The following is a 23,582-nucleotide window of genomic DNA, read 5'->3' as shown; positions in this document are numbered from 1 at the left end:
GTGTTTCCTTCATCTCTAAAACAGGAAATACAATAGTGCCTGTCTCATAGGGTTGTGGTGATAGTTAAATAAATTAATCCATGCAAATCACTTAGAAGAGTATACTAGTTTGAATTCTATCAATATTAGCTACAACCTTCAGGCATTCCCTAGTGTTTTCAAAAGTTTGCAACAAAGAAGCTGACATTTCTCTGGATGGGTCACAGGCTAGTTCTGGATACAAAAATCTTCATACTATTTATACCATATATATTGAAATGGAGAGAGAAAGAGCATTGGACACAATAAAGTAAATAATAGATAAAATTCATGTTGTTCTTGGGCTTCCCTGGTGGCGCAGTGGTTAAGAATCTGCCTGCCAATGCAGGGGACACAGGTTCGAGCCCTGATCTGGGAAGATCCCACATGCCGTGGAGCAACTAAGCCCGTGCGCCACAACTACTGAGCCTGCGCTCTAGAGCCCACGAGCCACAACTACTGAGACTGTGAGCCACAACTACTGAAACCCGTGCGCCTAGAGCCTGTGCTCCACAACTAGAGAAGCCACTGCAATGAGAAGCCTGCGCACCACAACAAAGAGTAATTAATCCATGCAAATCACTTAGAAGAGTATACTAGTTTGAATTCTATCAATATTAGCTACAACCTTCAGGCATTCCCTAGTGTTTTCAAAAGTTTGCAACAAAGAAGCTGACATTTCTCTGGATGGGTCACAGGCTAGTTCTGGATACAAAAATCTTCATACTATTTATACCATATATATTGAAATGGAGAGAGAAAGAGCATTGGACACAATAAAGTAAATAATAGATAAAATTCATGTTGTTCTTGGGCTTCCCTGGTGGCGCAGTGGTTAAGAATCTGCCTGCCAATGCAGGGGACACAGGTTCGAGCCCTGATCTGGGAAGATCCCACATGCCGTGGAGCAACTAAGCCCGTGCGCCACAACTACTGAGCCTGCGCTCTAGAGCCCACGAGCCACAACTACTGAGACTGTGAGCCACAACTACTGAAACCCGTGCGCCTAGAGCCTGTGCTCCACAACTAGAGAAGCCACTGCAATGAGAAGCCTGCGCACCACAACAAAGAGTAGCCCCCACTTGCCGCAACTAGAGAAAGCCCGCACGCAGCCTCGAAAACCCAATGCAGCCAAAAAAAAAAAAAAAAAAAAGATTTAAAGAAAAAAATTCATGTTGTTCTTTCATCTGCAGAAGGGAACCCAGTTATTTAATTTTTTAATACAAAAGCACGGGGCCCGATCACCCTTAGGCATGTACTACTGGTGATTCGACACCAGCTACGTGCATAGCTGTTGCAGAAGCTATGACCGACAGGGCCGGCCAAGGAGACTAGAGCTACAGCAGCCAGAATGGAGACCTGCCCTCACCAACATGAATTTCTGCTTCTAAAAAAGTCATCCAGCCCTGAGAGCTGACTTCAGCAACTTCCGCTGACACTTTAAAATAATCTTGGGTGTTTCCCCTCAGTGCTGGGTATTCTCAGAAGCCTGCCAAGAACACTCAGAGAAGGCATAGCAGGAGACAGGCGTGGGGAGGGGGTTGGAAAAAAGATGATTCTGAAACTGCTTAGGCACAGAGTTTATAAAAGAACTTGTTTTCTCCCTAAAAAGAACAAACTAAGTTCCTGAACGCTATCGTTGCCACTTACGATAAATGACCAAGACAGAGACCATCTGACATGTCTATTAAGGTAAAAGAAAGTGCTTGATGCCAAATTAGCATTAACACAGAATCGATACGTGGAACAATCCTTTTTATTAAATTGGGCAGCTTATAGTAGAAAAGTCATTTCTTAGACAGTCATTGCCAAGAAGTTCTACCAAACTGAAGGAAATAATTCCACTGGAGTCATGTCTTCAATCTCTTTGTCTATTAAAAGAAAAGAAAAAGTATATAAATGCAAATGTAAGTGACATTCAAATTATACTATTGGAAAAATTTGTTCCTACACTTGGGGAAAGTGTCCAAAAGACACTCCAAAGGATGTCAATGTAGGAATCAATGTAGATTTCAAAGGACAGCAAAGTGTTTTGTATAGTGATAGAACAAAGTAGGTAGGGAAGGGTGAAAGAAAGCCACTTGATTTATTTCTAAGGAAGTTCCTTAACATAGAAGCTGCTTTCTGTTTACGGACCAGGTCTTCGTACAGTAAGACTTCTGTGCATCTTTCTGTGGGTCTTGACTGGCTGAAGCCACGTGAACAGGGAGTGTTCACTCAGTGCCCAGCATTGCACTAAGTTTTTTATGGAGTATCTCATTTAATATTCACCAGTCTATAAATTATGGTCCTCTTTGACCCCATATTTTACAGATGAGGAAACTAAGACTTTGAGAGGTTATTACACAGTGAGTATTGGACGGGATGAGACTGGATTCTAAGCAGTCTGCTTCCAGAGGCTGAGGTCATAACTGATCAGCAGAGAGACTGTTTCCAGTAAGTCCCAGGATGGTTGTAACCACCTAGGACCCCAGCAAGGCAAAGCCGCATGTCATGCTTGCCTTTTGATATTATCTTCTGTTGCCACAGACCCAAATCCAGCCCAATCCAGCCCCAACTCTCCTTTTGCTTTCTGGCTCCAAAGAGCCCTCAAGTATGCATTTTTTCCTAGGACTTCTATCCCCTTAAGTCTTATTCTTCAAAAAGCATATTCTCTTCCTTTCCTTCAGCCTCAGGTTTAACTTTTCACTATTGCTCAGGCCAAAGGATCATCCTATTCGAATAATGACACACTGTGATGTGAATGGATGACGCTCAACTGTAGAAAAATGGTTCTTAGAAGGAAGAGGTTGGAATTCCCTGGTGGTCCAGTGGTTAAGACTCCGCGCTTCCACAGCAGGGGGCCTGTGTTTGATCCCTGGTCAGGGGAACTAAGATCCCACAAGCCATGTGGCACAGCCAAAAAAAAAAAAAAAGAAATAGAAGGAAGAGCTTGGTAGTCTGAGGCAGATTGTTGAACAAAATCCATTTCTGCTGCTTCTTGCCTGCAGTGCTCCTCATACAGACTGGAAGAATGAGGCCCAATAATTTGAGGACTTCTTTTCTCTCCCCAACCCATGCCACTTGTGAGTTGCAACATGGAGGCCAACTTCCATATGAGAGACAAAAAAAAAAAAAAAATAGTGCTTATGTTCCATGATTGACTCGGGAGCTCAGAGAAACAAAAAGGAAGTAAGATATGTACTGACTTTATAGGGAATAAAAGCATCGCAGTAAGAGAACAGGAACTTGGGACAAACACTAAGAAAGTTTTGGAAGTTTTCCTTCAAGAAGAGATTTCTGTATTTTAAGCCACATATTCAGCTTGGGCCCACTGTATGTAAGGGGATTAGAGCTTGTGGATAAAGAGAAGGTTATCTTTTAAGAAGTCAAAAGATAGGACACAGTACAAAAGAAAATGACTGTTTTTTTTACAATCTTGAGGCGAAAACATAAAATCAGAAATATGCCTTTTATAAAGGGCATAAATATACTTTAAAATTGTGTATTCAAGCTTGAGATTTGAAAAGCGTGGGTTAGATTTGATTCTCAGTCTACTTGGGGCAGTAAGATAAGCCACATTTCTGTGTGTATAAGGAGGAGTTTGAGGCTTGTCTCAGTTACAATGGTTTGAAACAGAAATGTAAGACAAGTTAGTCAGGTCAGTTAAGAAAAAGAAGTGAGTAAATCTTAAATTTGAAACAAAAGCAAGTCAATTAAAAAGTCTTTGACTTACTAGATTTGTTTACAAATTTCCTAGAACATCAAGCATTTAAAGCAGTGGAGTTGGTCCCTGGTTCAGGGGTAAAAGAGAAATTCATATTTTCAATTTATCTTGTGGTGATAAACAGATTTTAACTAATCAGAATCATAGTAAATGAATAATTCCAAGTAATTTTTTTCTGTATTACTTGAAAGATATGTTCAAGTTTAACCAAAAATGATGACTTTTTAAAGTTAAATAGTTTTCATTTTGAGAAAATGATATAGATTTGGATTCAGAGAATAAGACAGGTAATGCTGAACCCCCTTAGGATGTAGGCAACCCCCCACCTTCTATGGTTTTATAGGCATCAGGGGGGCTCCCCTCTACTTTGCTTATGCTCTCCCACAGGTTGATGCCAAAATGGTCTTCTTTTGGCTTACAAGTGATGTACTTATTATAAACATTCAACTGCCTTTAGAAAGGAAAACTTTTACCATTATCCTTCACAAGAAAGACGGCAGATATGTGACCTTCATGCTTTCCCTTCATGGCCGCCATTGGCCTTCAACCTTAGATTTCTTCCCCTGTGTGTCTAGTTCCAAGAATCCATTCTTCAACATAACTGTCCAGGAAGACTTGGAATCAGTTAGTCTTGACCTTTGAGTTGAAACTTGCTTGACACTTCTGATTTATGTATTATGCAAATGAGTTTAATAAGCCTTTGAAGCAGCAAATTTTGAGAGTGAGAAAGGAAAGAAAGTATAAGGTTTTGGGATTTGAGGGCAAGACTAGGACATTACCACCAAGGGTGGTATATAAACTTTGCTCATAGCTTTTTAGAGAGGTAGATCAACCATATATCAAATATCTACTATGTGCTGCATAACATAGTGCTTTGTGTTTGTTATGCCATTTTTTTTTTTCTTTACAACAGCTCTATGTGGGAGTGTGTGGGTGGGCAGATGTGTGTGTGAGAGAGAGACAGAGACAGAGAGAGCAGTCTCAAGTGTTCAGAGGAGGAAACTGAGCCTCCGTGATGTTAAAATGACTTGTTCAAGGTGAAAGAGCTAGTAAGTGCAGAGCAATAGTGCATATCTCAAGAGTTCCTACCATTCCAGTATACTCTGCAGTTTTATACATTGTTTCCAGAGTAATATAGAATTGGATCAGGATGGGTGGCAAAAGAATCTTTGCAAGGTTGCCTGCATTTTAGGGCTATGCTCCTTAGCAACAAAATTCAACATAAATTTGAGTGGGCAAAGAATGGAAACCTCTATTTGTTCAACCTTTGTTATTTCTGCTGATGAACAATAATGCAGTTCCTTGAAGATTATGTGAATCAAGCTATTTTCCAAGGGTGCATTATATTTACCTAAATTTTTCTTCTGAGATATTTGACTATTCTTGTTCACAGTTAAATTTTCCAATTTCATTATACATATTCATCTGATAAAATTAAATAAAATGCTTTGAGGGAACTATATTGTAATAAATACCTCATAATGAATAAAGAAATAACATTTTGAGGATGGCACAATCAGTTTTAGCAAGTATTAGGTTTGAATTTCAGTAGTCTTATATGTGCAATTTTTAAAGTTATTGATTAAAGCAAGAATTTTACCAGACCTTTATATATAACAGATATAAAACTTGATTATGTATTGGATCACTTTATGAATTTCTAAGTATGGGCTATTCCTTTATTTTCAATTTCAGTTGACCTCATCAGGAACAGTTTCAATATTTATTTCAAATCAGGATTAGTGAATATATTTTTCTAGTGATTCTTCTGTGAGGAAACTCTGTTGCTTAAGGAAAGTCAAGTAATAAGCATTTATTAACCACCTACTATATGACTAACATTATACTGGAACCCTAGTTAGAGTGCTGAAAAAAAATTAACAACCAATGGATTCTTAGTGTTGAAAAAGCCTTCCATGTGGCCAGACTGTAGCCTGGCCAGACTACAGTCTGCTCTGAAGCGTCTCGGGCATGATCCACCACAGCTCAAATACATCCTCTAAGTTCTCATTAATAACAGCAAACACTTATGTACCACTTACTAGGTGCTTGGTCTCCTTCGGCTCACTGCACAGTAATTCATTTAATCCTCTCTACAACCCTGTAAAGTGGATACTCAGTTTTATAGAACAGAAATCTGAGGCATGGAGAGGTTGAGAAACTTGACCAAGATCAAAGCCACTAGGTGATTGAGCTAAGCTTTGAACCTAGGCAGTCCCACTGTGCATCTGTGTATTTAACATATATTCAGGTGTCTGAGCTGGATGTTCTTGTTGTAATCCAGGAGGAAGCAGGTGAGCGTCTGAATAGAGGGAGGTGGTATGAATGAGAAAGTTGAGAGTTGAAGTGACACACCAAAGATCAGACAGCTAATTAAAGCCAGAATCAAGATTAAATGTCTAAATGAATCTATTTGTCTTTTAGAATGTATTATTCTGAACAGCATCTATTTGAGGGAAAAAGAGTAATCACATTATCAAGTCAGAGCTAGGGTGACTGTATCATATGATTCAAACCAGGACACTTCTGAGAGTAACAACACCACTTCTGGTGTTATTAATACATGAGGCATTCTGGTGTGATTGTGGGGCTATAACAGAAAAAGAGTACAAATGGTCACCCTACTCATAGCCACCAAAAGAGGTCCTTCTGAAACGCTCTTTGTAGAAACCACATCTCCTGGTTTCCAATCTTGAATGAAAATGATCCTGGGTGGAAGAACATATATTCAGGATTTAATTTCCAGCTGGGCCCCTTCATTATGGATGATGTTTAAGGACCAGTTCCCTACCTACCTACTCTGCCTTGGCCCACACATGACACAAAAGCCACTGTAATCCATTAGTTGTTTGGAAGAAAAAATGGGCTTCATTTATTAATACCTCTGGTGTCATCTCCATTGTCTCATGTTTGCTCATTTCTGATTGCTGCCTTATAGTTGCTCCGTTCTGCTGCTGATTGGTCTGCTGGTATAAAGTACCATGAAGAGTCCATCCATGCTGCTTACGTCTGTGTGATAGAGAACAGCAAGCACTATATCTATATAGAAGTAAGTCTTGCTCGTGTAAATTGGTATGACAACCTGCCTTCCTGTAAATATCACAGAGACTGCAGGGTCCCCGAACTCAGGACCTGCTACATTAATAAGTGTATGTTGAGATGTGAAGAGGTCACCTGAATTTTGATTCCCCCAGCACCTGACATTCACTTTGCATTTTCATTAACTCGGGACTCTAACAGGAATCCCCCAAATCCTTATTATTAAAGTGTATCAACTCGTAATATTATTAGCCAGAAATATCCCAACGTGGAAGATGTAAGTTTTGATTTGGCTTGAGTTGGAGGGTGTAAATGTGAGGCATGTGCTGCTTCAGGAGAGCACACACAGGGGTAAGCTGTTAACATAGAGACCACTGGATGCCTCTGGTTTGGGGATGTTGGAATGGGGAGAGGGCAGGAAAAGGAACATGGAAAAGGGAGATGTAAGAATAGCGAGGGCAAATACCACCTTCTTCAATTCTGTGTCAACTACCATTCATTATAAAGCTTTTTCAGTTCTCAGAGTTTGTGTGTAGAGACTAGGAGAAAACCCGCGGGTACTGGATTTAGTTTGGGAACTTTAACTGTGCTTCAAAGTAGATCTGAAGCTAGTTCAGAGCACTTGGAAAATCCTTTAAAAATAAAAAGCCGTGACAATGGAAAGATAACTCAGAGCACATCTCTCTTCTTTATTTTAGTATTTTCTTGCCCACTGAATTGAAAAATATATATGGAGAGAGATGGGGTCACTGGGAAAAACCATTCTAGCCCTACTTTCCTTCCCCTTGAGTCCTAGCCCTATCCCCTTCCATGAAGTGACAATTAATTAAAGGCAAGTGGGAAAGAATTGGAGCTTAATTTATTTTACAGGCCTGGAGAAAGAGAAGTCTGATTAAAACTATTAGCAGGCTAAATGCAATGTGGTATCCTGGATGGGATCATGCAACAGAAAAAGGACATTAGTGGAAAAATTAGTGAATTCTGAATGAAGTCTAGAGTTTAATAAAACTAATACTATTAGTGTTATTAATTTCAACAATTATACCATAATAATGTAAGCTGTTAATGGCTGGTTCATCCGTTACCCAGCATCCTTTTGCTTTGTCTCTTTTTAGTAGTATTAAATCAACCTTTCTTTGTAACGCTACCACAGTACTAAGTGAGGTCAGGAATGCCATATTGACACACATGGCTGTGGACGTAAACTTGGTTGAAACGCCTGTAGCCGAGGTAAGCAGTTGGCATTCACGCTGCTCCCTCCAAAAAAGGAGAAGTGAAGGAAGTGAGTCTGTGTTACAGCTGCTGAGGAAGGCTAAGCTTCTCTGTGATATGAATTCAGAACAAACATGGTTTGGTTGCCACTGAGATTTCGATTGTTTGATGCCCTAAAGGGAAACATATTCTCAAATGAGTTTTTGTCTTCCTCTAAGTTCGTCTTCTGGAAGCTGTTTACAGCTTTATGCACTTAAGTTTAAAAGCGTGTACAATAGTAAAAATGATAATGTGGCAAAAGTATGATAATCCTATTTCGAGTCATTGCCTATATATCACTTTACCTAAGATGATTAGCAAAGATTACTCTGTGATGATTACACTTATAAATTACAGGTGTGTTATAACTATTTGTATAGTAAGCAGAGCATGTGATGTTCATAATATTTGTACCTAATTTTCAACAATCCGTAATGTAGCAGCTAAAGCTTTCATACCATTACAATAATAATGTTGTACCCTGGTTTTTTAGTAACAGTTTTAAAGAATGTTGCATGAACCTATAAGCAGAAGTACTTAAAGAAAAAAAAATTAAAATATTTCTCTTTCCATCTTATTGGTTTATTTATATAATGCAACATACCTACAGAAGAGATTTGTAACTACTTAAAATAGAAGTTCAGGAATAATAAGAGACCTAAACAAATGAGATAAGATCAAGGCAGATACTAGGAAATAGTGGAGAAAATTAGACCAGGATTCTGCCATCTACCCTGTTCAAAAATAAACTTAGCATGAGTTAGAATGTTTACCAGTATGGAATTTTTAATCAGAAGCATTTATACAATGTGTGAATCTGAAAAACCTGATTTCTCTATTAAGTTCAGAATGTTCCTACCATTCTAAGAATGTAACCTACAAGGAATTTTCATGATTAAATAATAGTTTAGCCTTCCACTTTACTAAGATGATACTGGTGATATTGCTTAGAAATGCATGAGACCCAGAGTGACATGAGACTTCTTTTATTCCCAGTGTCATTTACTTTCCCGAGGTGATTTTAAGAATCAGAACATGTCTGCTAGGTGAAACATTTTTTAAAAAAATATCAATGTAGTTTTTTGTTATATACCACATTTTCCTTATATGCATGCTACTAAGATAAGAAAAACTTATTATAAATCTCATTTATTTTGCGTAGAACCAGTTTTTCATAAGCTGCGCTGATGACAAAGTTGTGTTCAACAAGGTTGGCGATGCCATTGCTCAGAGGATACTGAAAGCTCACAGGTAAGGTTTTTGGCATTTTGGTAGGAGCTGTTGCTGCAGATGTTCTTGCATTTACTGCTAAAATGACTTTTGAAAGCCCATTTTTAAAATACTACCTTTTTCTAACAGGCATGACTTTGGTTCAACTACCAGTAGGTTATTGATTCCTTAAATCTGAGTCAGTTGCTGAGAATTTTTGAGTCCATTTTTGAGGGGCTCTGAATGCTCTCAGAGCACAGTCATTTTTTCCTGGCCAGTCTCTTTCCCACGCATTAGATTTGTGATTTGATTTATTTAAAGGCAGACAGTGAGCTGTGTTCACTTAAAAATCAAAGCAAAATAGTCATAACGTTTTTCCATGGGTTCTATTTAAATTCTTGTTACCCTCTGTCGTATTTTTTCAGCTCATGGGATTATTTTCTTTAATAACACTTTTATTAAGATATAATTCACATACCATACAATCCACCCAAAGTGGACAATTTAGTCATTTGTAGTATATTCACAGAGTTGTGTGCAACCATCGCTGAATCAATTTTAGAACGTTTTCATCACCCCAGAAAGGAACCACATACTTATTAGCAGTCACTACCCATTCCCCCTTTTCTTAGCTCCTGGCAACCACTGATCTACTTTCTTTCTCTGTAGATTTGCCTGGTCTGGTCGTTTCATATAAATGAAATCATACAATATGTGATCTTTTGTAACTTGCTTCTTTCACTTAGCTTAATGTTATAGAATGTACCAATATTTCATTTATTTTTATTGTCAGGTAATATTTCATTATCTGGATATACTTCATATAAATGGATTTATCCATTCATCAGTTGGTATATATTTGGGTTGTTCCTACTTTTTGGCTATTATGAATAAAGATGCTATAAACATTCTGTACTCGTTTTTATGTGAGACATGTTTTCATTACTCTAGGGGTGGAATTACTGGATCATATGGTAACTCTATGTTTAACATTTTGAGAAACTGTCAGAATGTTTTCAAAAGCGGCAACACCATTTTACATTCCCATAGTGTATGAGGGTTCCAATTTCTCCATATCATCACTAATACTTATTATTATCTCTCTTTTTGATTATAGCGATCCTAGTAGGTGTGAAATGGTATCTCATGTGGTTTTGATTTGAATTTCCCTAATGACTAATAATGTTGATTATTTTTTTGTTTATTGGCCATTCATGTATTGTCATTGTCCATTGTTTAATTAAGTTGTCTTTTTATTACTGAGTTGTAAAAGTTCTTTAGGTATTCTGGATACAAGTCTTATATCAGATTTATGATTTGCAAATATTTGCTCCCATTCAGTCTGTTTTCTTTTTTACTTTCTTGGTAGTGTCCTTTGAAACACAGAAGTTTTAAATTCTGATAAAGTTCCATTTATCTTTTTTTTTCCCTTTATTGCTGTGCTTTGGTTTCATAGCTGAGAAACCACTGCCTAATCCAAAATCATGAAGATTTATGCCTGTTCTTTTTTAAGGATATTATAGTTTTAGCTCTTACATTTAGGTCTTGATTCATTTTGAGTTACTTTTTGTATATGGTGTGAGGTAGAGGTCCAACTTCATTCTCTTGCATGTGGATATACAGTTGTTCCAGCACCATTTGTTGAAAAGTCTATTCTTTCCCTACTGAATTGTCTTGACACCTGGAACTATTTCTTTTTATGGCTGATTTTAGCTCTGTGTGAAAACAGCAAAATAAACAAACAAACAAAATCATTACATTTTATTATCTTAATTCATTGAACATATGCAGTGGAGAATGTTAAGTACATATGCATTTGGGGCTTAAAACATTTTTTGACTTCCAGTGTCCTGTGGTACTTTAATATCTTTTTTTCACAAAATATGTGGGGATTTTTAGACTAAGAACATTTTATAACAACAACTACCAGCATTTTATATGATTCACAGTTTATATCTACAGACTCTTACTGAATTTTCACAACTGCTCTTGAAAGTAGATCATATAGTTTTGCTGTTATTATTATTGTTGTCGCTGTGCATTTTTATTTTCTTCTGCTTAATTTATTAGCATTTAAGCGAGATACCTCTGCATTTTTTAGTGGTTGGTCTGGGGATTACAATATGCATCTTTTTTTTTTCTGGTCCCCATTTTTAAAGTTAAACTGAGATGAAAGAGTTGCTGTGACTTGTCTGGGCCACTAACAGCAAAAGGCAAAAACAGCTTTGAAGCCAAGTCTTTGGACTTCGGACCCAGTGCCTCCCACACCATGTAACTCCAATGCACTGACAGTTAGGATTAGAGACCACTTCAGGGTTGCGCCAAATTGAAGCAAGTAGGTTAGGCCTTTGTAATCTCCTCCTCCCATTGACTGGTCTTTGGATGTAGGCTGACTTCAGGAAATGGGCATGGCCTTGGGTGAGGCAGGCCCCTTTGGCCTCTGGAGGGCAGTTCCTGGAGAAAGGCTTCACTGTGAGTGAGTAGCCAGTGGCCAGCTCTAGCTGGGGGAATGTCTGTCTTGATCCCACAGTGAGGGCCTTTGGGCAGCAAGGCACAATACTCACCCATCCTGTGGGATGTACAGTGTTTCTCACCCCTTCCCATGCATCAAAATCACCACTTTACAAAAACACAGAGGGCTGGACTCAACTCCAGGCTTGCTGGATCAGAATTTTCTGGAGGAGGGCCCAAGTACCTGTATTTTATAATATTTCACAGGCACAGCCAGGATTATATAGTACTCATCTAGAACAGCATATATGGCCATAAATATGAATGATGGTCTGTGTTTTTACAAGTGACCTTTATTCTTTGCCTTCTCATATGCTTTTATTAAGAAAGTCACCAAGGACTGTTTCTGAGATGACTTAAAAACAGTCTTGTTTCCAGTTAAACACATATGTACACACAGAGATTCCTTGCATCCTTTCCAGTCTCCAGTCTCCCAATTTTCTGGGTCAATTTATGTCTCATTTACAAAATTGCATTATATTTCTGACAACTCTTGCATTTTATTGATGCAGGAGTATCCCCTTTATAAAGCACATTTGACAAAAAAGAAAAATAATTTTTTCATGAAATTGAAATGTCACAAAAATACATTAAATTGACGAATGAGCTCATTGGGCTGAGCAGTGAATCATGAATTTTGGAACTTTGACAGCTAATTAGGAGAGTAGGATGAATCTCAACTTCACTCATCCCAGTTATTCACTTATTAGTACATGGTTTAATAAGTATCTGTAAGATTTGTTTTCAAGTGTTCAGGAGCCTGAAAGAATATTTTTCTTTAGCATATTAATTTGTCTTTTAATATCTGGACTTCTTCTAAAATCACACTTTAAGGCTGGAAGGAATGTTAAGATATTTTCTGATTGAACATTTCCCAGTGACCCTGGGATCCACGGTAAGAGAGCATGGTAAGGTAGCATCTGTTGCAGATTTTATCTCATGCTTAGACATTCACAGAGCACCTTACAGGGTGGCAATTTCAAGCTCACTTTGTAGAAACTGGGAAATGAGTTCGTCAAATTTCAAATTAACCATGTGTCATTTAGCTCTGATCTCTCAATAATCTCACTTGCTTTGACAGTCACATTTTAAAGTGGTATGTATATCACACATTCAAACTTAGTGGGTACACACACATATCCTGGAAAACTATCTTACATTTTCCCCCTTCTCTGTATCTCCACATTATCGTTTATCTCCTGTGTTAATTCCAAACTGTAAAGTATATTTTCATTGAATAATTTCAAATCTGTGAGCTTGTATTCTTAGGAAAAAGGTAAAGGTAGAATTAGAAAGCTCATCTTGCAGGCTGCCTACAGTGGCTCCCCTCCTTCTCACTGAGGGCCGTCGTGTGCCATCCTCAAGCTCACTCTTCTGCTCTCTACTCTTCTGAAACTCAGAACTTCCCTGCCAGAGTCACGTGCCTAGCAACAAGTATAACTTTGGTTGTTGGAAAAAGAATAGAATAGAGCACAAAGCAGATGGAGGGAAATGACAGTCAGCATTCGGCCAGCCTGACCAAGGAACACAGACTCTCTTCCAGGACCCTCCCACCCTAGAGAGATTGGCGTCTTTAAATTGCCAACTTCTCTCAACTGGGCTGAGCCTTTACTTTTCTGCCAGTGCTGGAATCCGGTCCCACACCAGTTCCCTAAAGTAAGTTCTCTGCTTCCCTCACTTTCTCCTCATTCTTTCTCAGCAGCTGTAATTCCTTTTTTTTTTAATTAATTTTTATTGGAGTATAATTGATTTACAATGTTGTGTTAGTTTCTGCTGTACAGCAAAGTGAGTCAGTTATACATATACATATATCCACTCTTTTTTAGATTCTGTTCCCATATAGGTCATTACAGAATACTGAGTAGAGTTCCCTGTGCTATACAGTAGGTTCTTATTAGTTATCTATTTTGTATATAGTAGTGTGTATATGTCATTCCCAGTTTCCCACTTTATCTTTCCCCCACTTTGCCCCTTGTTTTCTACATCTGTGACTCTATTTCTATTTTGTAAACAGGTTCTTTTGTACCATTTTTTTAGGTACCACATATAAGCGATATCATAAGATATTGTCTTTGACTTACTTTACTCAGTATGACAATCTCTAGGTCCATCCATGTCACTGCAAATGGCATTATTTCATTCTTTTTTATGGATGAGTAATATTCCATTGTATATATGTACCACATCTTCTTTATCCATTCTTCCATCAATGGACATTTAGGTTGCTTCCTGGCTATTGTAAATAGTGCTGCGATGAACATTGTGGTACATGACTCTTTTTGAATTATGGTTTTCTCAGGGTATATGCCCAGGAGTGGGATTGCTGGATCATATGGTAGCTCTATTTTTAGTTTTTAAAGGAACCTCCATACTGTTCTCCACAGTGGCTGCACCAATTTACATTCCCACCAGCAGTGTAGGAGGCTTCCCTTTTCTCCACACCCTCTCCAGCATCCATAATTCTTTACAGAAACAGGCCAAGCCTCCATGATCTGATTCATGACCTAGAGCCTCAGAATACTGTTCACCCCAAGCTGAACTAAAAATAGCTGTGGGAATCTCTGAAGAAAACAAAAGGTCTACTCTAAAAAAGTAAAACTGTCTTCGAGTTGAGACCAGCTCCCAACCCACTTGAAGCCTGTCTTTGACAACTCAAATAGGACTAGAGATCAGGGAGAAGAAATCATAATCCACAGTCTAGAATTGACTGGCTTATACCATGTTTGGATAAGCCAAAACGAAGAGTGTAACCAGATGGTCCAAGTAGAAAACATTTTAAAACACTGTGTGCCATGAATGTATGGTTTCTGAGGATGAAACCATTTTTGCTTATGGAAACTTGACATGCATAATTTTGCTGCCCTGCTAAAAAGTTTGGAGAGAGAGAGTGCATTTTGCACTGTTATCACCACAAGTTTGACACATGCAATGAAATTAGGCAGTTGATTTAATGCTTCTGTATTTTAATATTAAACTGCACTGGAAAATACACAATTAAACTGCCTTGGAAAATACACAATTTTGAAAATCACTCAAACTCTTCATGCTTCCTATAACTGTAGAACAGTGCCAGTTAGTGCTTGCAGTTTGCCCATGAGTGATGGTATGAGGGACCTCCTCTGGGGAATCTGAAATTAATTGGGAACCAGATGTCTGGAGATCTGAGTTTTTCCCAACTCTGTGTCTACAGGTTTGTGACCCTTGGAATCTATCATTTTTGCCTTTCTGGCACTCTGTTTTTTCACCAACAAAGAGAATAATAATATCTGCCCTACCTATCTCATATGAATAGATGTGAAAGCAATTTGAAAACCATAAAGCACCAGTTCATGTAAGAAATTATGTTATTTCCAGGAAATTCATCATCTGGAAATATGCTAGCTTGTGGTAAATTCTAGCAGGGACAAAGTACCACATATCAAATCAACTATTTAGAAATTAATATTTATGTTAGAAACAAATGTTTTAATTAAAGAGGTGTTTAATGTGCTTCATTTTAAATTATTAGATGACTATTGCTGGATAAGGACAACTTGCTTTGGTTCCCTATCACTGGCACTTCTTCATCCTGTGACAAGTAGAGGCACATGATTAAAACACTGTCTAGAGGTGTCCTTCCAGAAAGCTATAGCTGACTCCTCATGGGAATCAATTTTTGGATTCCCCATTATTGATTGGATTACACCTTCCACCAAAATATAAAATAAAATGTATTCTGAAATGTAATGTGTGTTCAGTTTTGCTTTGCTTTGTTTTAATTTTAGGCACTGTTGATGATTCTTTGAAGCTTTCCAATTGAAATCACTGGTTGTTAATTGATTAATAATGTTATCAAATCGTTTTTGAGTCATTCCACGTCCAAGGTGCTTTTTTTGTTTGTTTTTTGTTTTTTTTGTCTTTTTTGCTGTACGCGGGCCTCTCACTGTTGTGGCCTCTCCCGTTGCGGAGCATAGACTCCGGACGCGCAGGCTCAGTGGCCACGGCTCACGGGCCCAGCCGCTCCGCGGCATGTGGGATCCTCCCGGACCGGGGCACGAACCCGCGTTCCCTGCATCGGCAGGCGGATTCTCAACCACTGCACCACCAGGGAAGCCCCCAAGGTGCTTTTTATGCATTCCTTCATTTAATTCTCACATCAGCCTTATGAAGTGGATGCATAATGATTTCCATTCTACAGATGAGGCAGCTGAGGCCAAGTGCGATTATGGTAACTTGCCCACATCATGCAGCTATTGATGAGTGGAACTGGGTCTCAGACCACATCTTTAGGACTTAAACTTGTGCTCTTTACCTTGTGCTACCTTTGTAGCTCAGCTACAAAGCTTCCCTCATTTCAAGGGAAGTAGAAATGTTCTAATGTTAAGCCTGCAAGAAATCTAGAAGAGGTACTTTATTTACAATTTTTTTAAAAATCAGATGAACATTTTCTTTTTTTAAAGTAATTGCTTGATAGATAAAAATTTCTTAGGTTTAAAGAAAAATCTACATCCTATAATTACCACATCCTATAATTTGTGTACCAAGTTGAAAGGACATGTTGGGTATATTTCAGAATCACTGTCTTAACAAAATTTAAGCTGCAGTTATAATAAAAGAAGAAAAGTATGAAAATGAAGTATGCCAATGGCTGGTTTCACATTTTATCTTGTGGGATAATCTCCAAGCTCTATGAAATTCATGGAGAAGAGGTTACATTCGGGCAGAGATGACAGATCATGGCAGAACTTTTGATTTAGATCATTTAATTGCTTTTATTTGATTCCAAAAATTATATAAATGATAATCTCAGCAGATAGAGAGAGTAAAGATTAGTACTGGTCAGAGGCCAGAAATCATTTTGAGTCTGAGCATGTGCCCTGGCAGAGAGATGAAGGAAGGGAGAGACTCTTTCTTAAAAATGAGAATGGGGCTTCCCTGGTGGTGCAGTGGTTGAGAGTCCGCCTGCCGATGCAGCAGTGTAGGAGGCCTCCCTTTTCTCCACACCCTCTCCAGCATCCATAATTCTTTACAGAAACAGGCCAAGCCTCCATGATCTGATTCATGACCTAGAGCCTCAGAATACTGTTCACCCCAAGCTGAACTAAAAATAGCTGTGGGAATCTCTGAAGAAAACAAAAGGTCTACTCTAAAAAAGTAAAACTGTCTTCGAGTTGAGACCAGCTCCCAACCCACTTGAAGCCTGTCTTTGACAACTCAAATAGGACTAGAGATCAGGGAGAAGAAATCATAATCCACAGTCTAGAATTGACTGGCTTATACCATGTTTGGATAAGCCAAAACGAAGAGTGTAACCAGATGGTCCAAGTAGAAAACATTTTAAAACACTGTGTGCCATGAATGTATGGTTTCTGAGGATGAAACCATTTTTGCTTATGGAAACTTGACATGCATAATTTTGCTGCCCTGCTAAAAAGTTTGGAGAGAGAGAGTGCATTTTGCACTGTTATCACCACAAGTTTGACACATGCAATGAAATTAGGCAGTTGATTTAATGCTTCTGTATTTTAATATTAAACTGCACTGGAAAATACACAATTAAACTGCCTTGGAAAATACACAATTTTGAAAATCACTCAAACTCTTCATGCTTCCTATAACTGTAGAACAGTGCCAGTTAGTGCTTGCAGTTTGCCCATGAGTGATGGTATGAGGGACCTCCTCTGGGGAATCTGAAATTAATTGGGAACCAGATGTCTGGAGATCTGAGTTTTTCCCAACTCTGTGTCTACAGGTTTGTGACCCTTGGAATCTATCATTTTTGCCTTTCTGGCACTCTGTTTTTTCACCAACAAAGAGAATAATAATATCTGCCCTACCTATCTCATATGAATAGATGTGAAAGCAATTTGAAAACCATAAAGCACCAGTTCATGTAAGAAATTATGTTATTTCCAGGAAATTCATCATCTGGAAATATGCTAGCTTGTGGTAAATTCTAGCAGGGACAAAGTACCACATATCAAATCAACTATTTAGAAATTAATATTTATGTTAGAAACAAATGTTTTAATTAAAGAGGTGTTTAATGTGCTTCATTTTAAATTATTAGATGACTATTGCTGGATAAGGACAACTTGCTTTGGTTCCCTATCACTGGCACTTCTTCATCCTGTGACAAGTAGAGGCACATGATTAAAACACTGTCTAGAGGTGTCCTTCCAGAAAGCTATAGCTGACTCCTCATGGGAATCAATTTTTGGATTCCCCATTATTGATTGGATTACACCTTCCACCAAAATATAAAATAAAATGTATTCTGAAATGTAATGTGTGTTCAGTTTTGCTTTGCTTTGTTTTAATTTTAGGCACTGTTGATGATTCTTTGAAGCTTTCCAATTGAAATCACTGGTTGTTAATTGATTAATAATGTTATCAAATCGTTTTTGAGTCATTCCACGTCCAAGGTGCTTTTTTTGTTTGTTTTTTGTTTTTTTTGTCTTTTTTGCTGTACGCGGGCCTCTCACTGTTGTGGCCTCTCCCGTTGCGGAGCATAGACTCCGGACGCGCAGGCTCAGTGGCCACGGCTCACGGGCCCAGCCGCTCCGCGGCATGTGGGATCCTCCCGGACCGGGGCACGAACCCGCGTTCCCTGCATCGGCAGGCGGATTCTCAACCACTGCACCACCAGGGAAGCCCCCAAGGTGCTTTTTATGCATTCCTTCATTTAATTCTCACATCAGCCTTATGAAGTGGATGCATAATGATTTCCATTCTACAGATGAGGCAGCTGAGGCCAAGTGCGATTATGGTAACTTGCCCACATCATGCAGCTATTGATGAGTGGAACTGGGTCTCAGACCACATCTTTAGGACTTAAACTTGTGCTCTTTACCTTGTGCTACCTTTGTAGCTCAGCTACAAAGCTTCCCTCATTTCAAGGGAAGTAGAAATGTTCTAATGTTAAGCCTGCAAGAAATCTAGAAGAGGTACTTTATTTACAATTTTTTTAAAAATCAGATGAACATTTTCTTTTTTTAAAGTAATTGCTTGATAGATAAAAATTTCTTAGGTTTAAAGAAAAATCTACATCCTATAATTACCACATCCTATAATTTGTGTACCAAGTTGAAAGGACATGTTGGGTATATTTCAGAATCACTGTCTTAACAAAATTTAAGCTGCAGTTATAATAAAAGAAGAAAAGTATGAAAATGAAGTATGCCAATGGCTGGTTTCACATTTTATCTTGTGGGATAATCTCCAAGCTCTATGAAATTCATGGAGAAGAGGTTACATTCGGGCAGAGATGACAGATCATGGCAGAACTTTTGATTTAGATCATTTAATTGCTTTTATTTGATTCCAAAAATTATATAAATGATAATCTCAGCAGATAGAGAGAGTAAAGATTAGTACTGGTCAGAGGCCAGAAATCATTTTGAGTCTGAGCATGTGCCCTGGCAGAGAGATGAAGGAAGGGAGAGACTCTTTCTTAAAAATGAGAATGGGGCTTCCCTGGTGGTGCAGTGGTTGAGAGTCCGCCTGCCGATGCAGGGGACACGGGTTCGTGCCCCGGTCCGGGAGTATCCTCCATGCCGCTGAGCGGCTGGGCCCGTGAGTCGTGGCCGCTGAGCCTGCGCGTCCGGAGCCTGTGCTCCGCAACGGGAGAGGCCACAACAGTGAGAGGCCCGCGTACCGCAAAAAAAAACAAAAAACAAAAAAAAAAGAGAGAGAGAATGAAAACGGCTGGGTCATTGTGGGAACAGTTTAATAAGAGGTTTTGTAGAATCTTATTAAGAGATACTGAGGGACATGCCTGCCAAAGGTTATCAAGTCCAGAGTGAAGTCTAAGTCACACATGCTAGGCTAACCCTGAACATTCTTACATTTAAAAGCTTGCTGTTATCAAAAGATAACCAACGAAAAAAAGTATGTGTGTGTGTTTTTGTGTGCACACACAATATGTAATGTCATAATCTATAAAAATCTCACATATGATATGCAAAGTCAGTGCTAAATAGAACCAGCATTTCTAGTGGACTAACAATGATTTTCACCAACTCCTTCATTTACAGATGAGAAAACTGAAGCCCAGAAAGGTTTACTGCATTTTAAAAGATTTGCCAAACACAACATAAAATGGGCTATGTCCCAAACCACTGAGAAGCTACAGATCCAATTCTCCCATAACTGATACCACTATAGAATAAAATTCTCTACACACACACACATACACACAAAAAAACAAACAAACCACTAATCGCCAACCACAGTTCTTCTTACTTCTGGCAGCGTTCACTGCTGCAAAATCTGCAACGAGAGGATTTATACCAGCTCCTGAAGTTTATGGCAATGAAACATGATCTATAAATCTCAGATTCTCAAAAACTAAAGCATCTTGTCACTGGAGAAACGCAATGAGCTCCTTTGGGGCCTTCTTATAGATCCTGAGACCCCACTCTGAGCAGAAGAGCTCTGACTACCCACCATGCTGGGGAAGGAGGAGGGGTTCTTCCAGAGTGAACAAGGTGGGAAGCTGGAGGAAAACCACTGCTAAGACCCATTTACGTTGGTGAACTAGGACTTGTTTTTAAAGGGACAAGCAGCATTTCAGCAAATCACAAAAATTGAAAATATTAAAGATCCCACATTCTCATCACCTAAACAATTTACTTTTTGTTTTCCTATTTTCTTTTTGGTCCATATTAATATACAGACATATTTTCTGAGTTGTAATTTATTTCCTTTTCCTGTAACTCACTTGGATTTCTGTCTCAAGTCCCTTTTCCACACAATAGAAGGAAATTTCGTTTAGTCACTTCCTGATAAATGTGGCCAAATTCAGTGGTTTCTCATTTCTGTTCCGTATTCAGTCCGTCAGGGTACTCCCTGGGCTTTCCTCCCCTCCCCCATCCTTGGTATAAACGCTAAGGGGCCCTGGATCTCTGGGAAGGGGCTTCTAGCACTCAGTATCGATCTGTCAAGCCTGTTCTGGCATCTGCTTACTGTAACCTGGGGTCCGCAGCCTTCTTTAAAACCTGCCTTTCTGTCCCTTCTCCTCTACTGCTGCCAGTAGAGGGTCCCTGCGCTGAGTCTGACTCTTATTTCTTCTTTTTTTTTTTTTTTAATTTATTTTTTTGGGTGCGCTGCGCAGCCTGTGGGATCTTAGTTCCCTGACCAGGGATTGAACCCGTGCCCCCTGCAGTGGAAGCGCAGATTCTTAACCACCGGACCACCAGGGAAGTTCCTCTTATTTCTTTATACTCCCGTCTCAGCTCAAAGGATCTCTCCCCAGTTCGCCAAATCTAAGAAGCTGACATCTTTGTGCCCTGGTTCCTCTGTGAGAGCGCCGTCCTAGGAGCAATGCCTGCTTCATATCTCCAGTCACAGAGAGGGGGAAGTTAACACATTTAAGGGGAAAAATTATTTAATATTTCATAGTATCAGCCTGCCACATCTATAATTGTCTTGTAATTGTAACTTTGCATTAGGGCCATTTTAACACACTACCAGAAGTACTTTGCTAGTAAGTCATCATAGTGGTCATTTTAGTGGTTGTAAGAAGTTACATCCATTGAGCGACTATAACATAATTTAGTTAATCATCCCCCCATTATTGGACATTTCCAATTTTTGTCTATTATACATAAAACCGCTGTAAGAGTTAGTGGGTTTTGAAAGAAAAACTTATTTTAACAAAAAGCCTGAGCATGCAATTTTATAAAATTGTTCTGAACTAAAGTGGATGGAGCAGTTGCCTGCATGATGGCCTGCTGCCCGCTAGCTCTTCTCTTGCTTTTAAGATCATAAATAATTCTGCACATTAGGGGCTCAGGTTCTTGCCCTATGCTGATAGCTATCATTTGCACCACCCCAGCATTGTGAGGATGCAGTGTTTCAGAAGAGGTTAGAATCCTCGGTGGCCAAGCACTGTTTTTTTCTGGGGACCGGATCAAGGAAGGAGACTGGACAGGTTAGCACATAGAATTTTCTCTTCATTGGCTTAAACTTAGCTACAACTTTATGGTTTGAAATTCCAGAGCCCTTTTTTTCTATAGCAGTGAAAATCTAAGTCATTTATGCTAATTTGCTGAACACAGTTTAAAAATTTTATCATTTAGGAAATTCAAGAACTGCATTGTGTGAAAAAAATAAAAATAAAAAAGCAAGGATTTTAATATAGAGCTAACCAAGAACAAGAAAATGTGAATATTCTGATTTCTACAAACTAAATTTGCAAATATGCTTTATCTAAAGATACAAGATTTTTATAGAACATTTCCCAATGTCTACATTTTGAAGTCATTTTTGCTTTTATAAAACACATGGGCAAAAGGAAACCATCTTTTCCAAACAGAATTACAAACACTTGGTGTTCAAGACCAGCAATACTGCTTCTAATAAATGTGAGAGATGACTTATGTGGGTTGGCACACATAGCAAAATAAGCATTTTGGGGTAGCAAAAAATTAGAAACAGTTCAATGCCCAGCAATAGAGAACTGGTTAAAATATTATGGCATGGATTTGGAATACTGTCACGGTTATTAAAAAATAGGCATCTCTCTAAATACAGTTATCAAAGAATTTCCAGGATACACTGATAAATTACACACACAAAAAAATAACGTTCAGAAAAGTGTTTACAGTATTCTAACATTTGTGTAGAAGGAGAGAATACATATATATGCTTATAAATTCATAGACTATTTCTGAAAGAACATGAAAGGTAATACAAATTGCCCTTAGGGAGGGGAAACAAAGGCTGGGGACAAAGGAGTGAAAAAGAAGTTTTTTCATCATATAATCTTCCACCTCTGAAGGTTTGCACTGAGAACATATATTATCCATTCAAAAATGTAATTTTTTTTTGGTGGTTCCTCAAAAAGCTAAACATAGAATAACTGTATGACCCAGCAACACCATTCCTGGGTATATACCCAAAATAACTGAAAACGGACTCAGATACTATATGCCCGTGCCCACTGCAGCATTATTCACAATAGCTAAAAGTGGAAACATTGCAAGTGTCCACCAACCGATGACTGGATAAACCAAATATGGTCTATATATATATAACAGAATATTATTCAGCCATAAGAAGAAAGGAAATTCTGACCCATCCTACACCACGGATGAATCTTAAGGATATTATGTTAAGTGAAATAAGTCAGCCACAAAAGGACAAATATTGTTTGATTCCACTTAGCTGAAATATCTAGACCAGGCAAATTCCTAGAGACAGAAAGTAGATTAGAGGTTACCAGAGGTTGCAGGGAGGGGAAATGGGAAGTTACTGCTTAATTATCACAGTTTCTGTTTGGGCTCATGAAAAAGTTTTGGAAATAGAGATCATGATGGTTCACAACATGTGAAGGTAATTGTTAACACTGAACAGTACACTTAAAAATGGTGAAAATGGTAAATTTTATGTTTCATATATTTTGCCACAATCAAATAAATTCAAATAAGATGTAATCTAATTTAAAGAAAAGCATCCTGTTTAACCTCTTGTCTACCAGAGGCTTCCCAGAAACAAACATTCTTCCAACCTGACCCCATCCTCCCAAAACAAATAGTACCAAGTGCATGCTGAGTGCAAAGGTCCTCTGTTGGGCACTGCCCAAAACAGAAAGATATGTGGATGCTCGTCCTGTGTTTCAAAAGGGCTTATCACATAGCCTAGCCTAGCAGAGGTACCTGTCACTGTTGTGTAAAGCAAAAAAGATGCTGAGTAGGCATCCCAACCATGTGCAGCGGGAGTGCAGAGGCAGGAGCAAACCAATTTTTTTTTTTAACATCTTTATTGGAGTATAACTGTTTTACAATGGTGTGTTAGTTTCTGCTTTATAACAAAGTGAATCAGTTATACATATACATATGTTCCCATATCTCCTCCCTCTTGCGTC

At 38.6% G+C, this 23,582-nt stretch overlaps 1 protein-coding gene across 1 annotated transcript in view; it reads left to right on the top strand.

Annotated features, from left to right (window-relative positions):
• The window catches only part of PLD1 (phospholipase D1), a 216,740-nt gene that overhangs the window by 153,922 nt on the left and 39,236 nt on the right, over positions 1-23,582 (top strand). Inside the window, exons 20-21 of the mRNA XM_024124338.3 lie at positions 6,663-6,773; positions 9,177-9,265. Of these exons, the coding sequence (XP_023980106.1) occupies positions 6,663-6,773; positions 9,177-9,265 (200 nt within the window). The remainder of the gene's footprint in view (positions 1-6,662; positions 6,774-9,176; positions 9,266-23,582) is intronic.

The sequence above is a fragment of the Physeter macrocephalus genome, chromosome 1, assembly GCF_002837175.3.
Source record: "Physeter macrocephalus isolate SW-GA chromosome 1, ASM283717v5, whole genome shotgun sequence".
NCBI classification, from domain to species: domain Eukaryota; kingdom Metazoa; phylum Chordata; class Mammalia; order Artiodactyla; family Physeteridae; genus Physeter; species Physeter macrocephalus.
The sequence above is the reverse complement of the archived record's forward strand: the minus strand, read 5'-3'. Positions and strand labels throughout refer to the sequence as shown.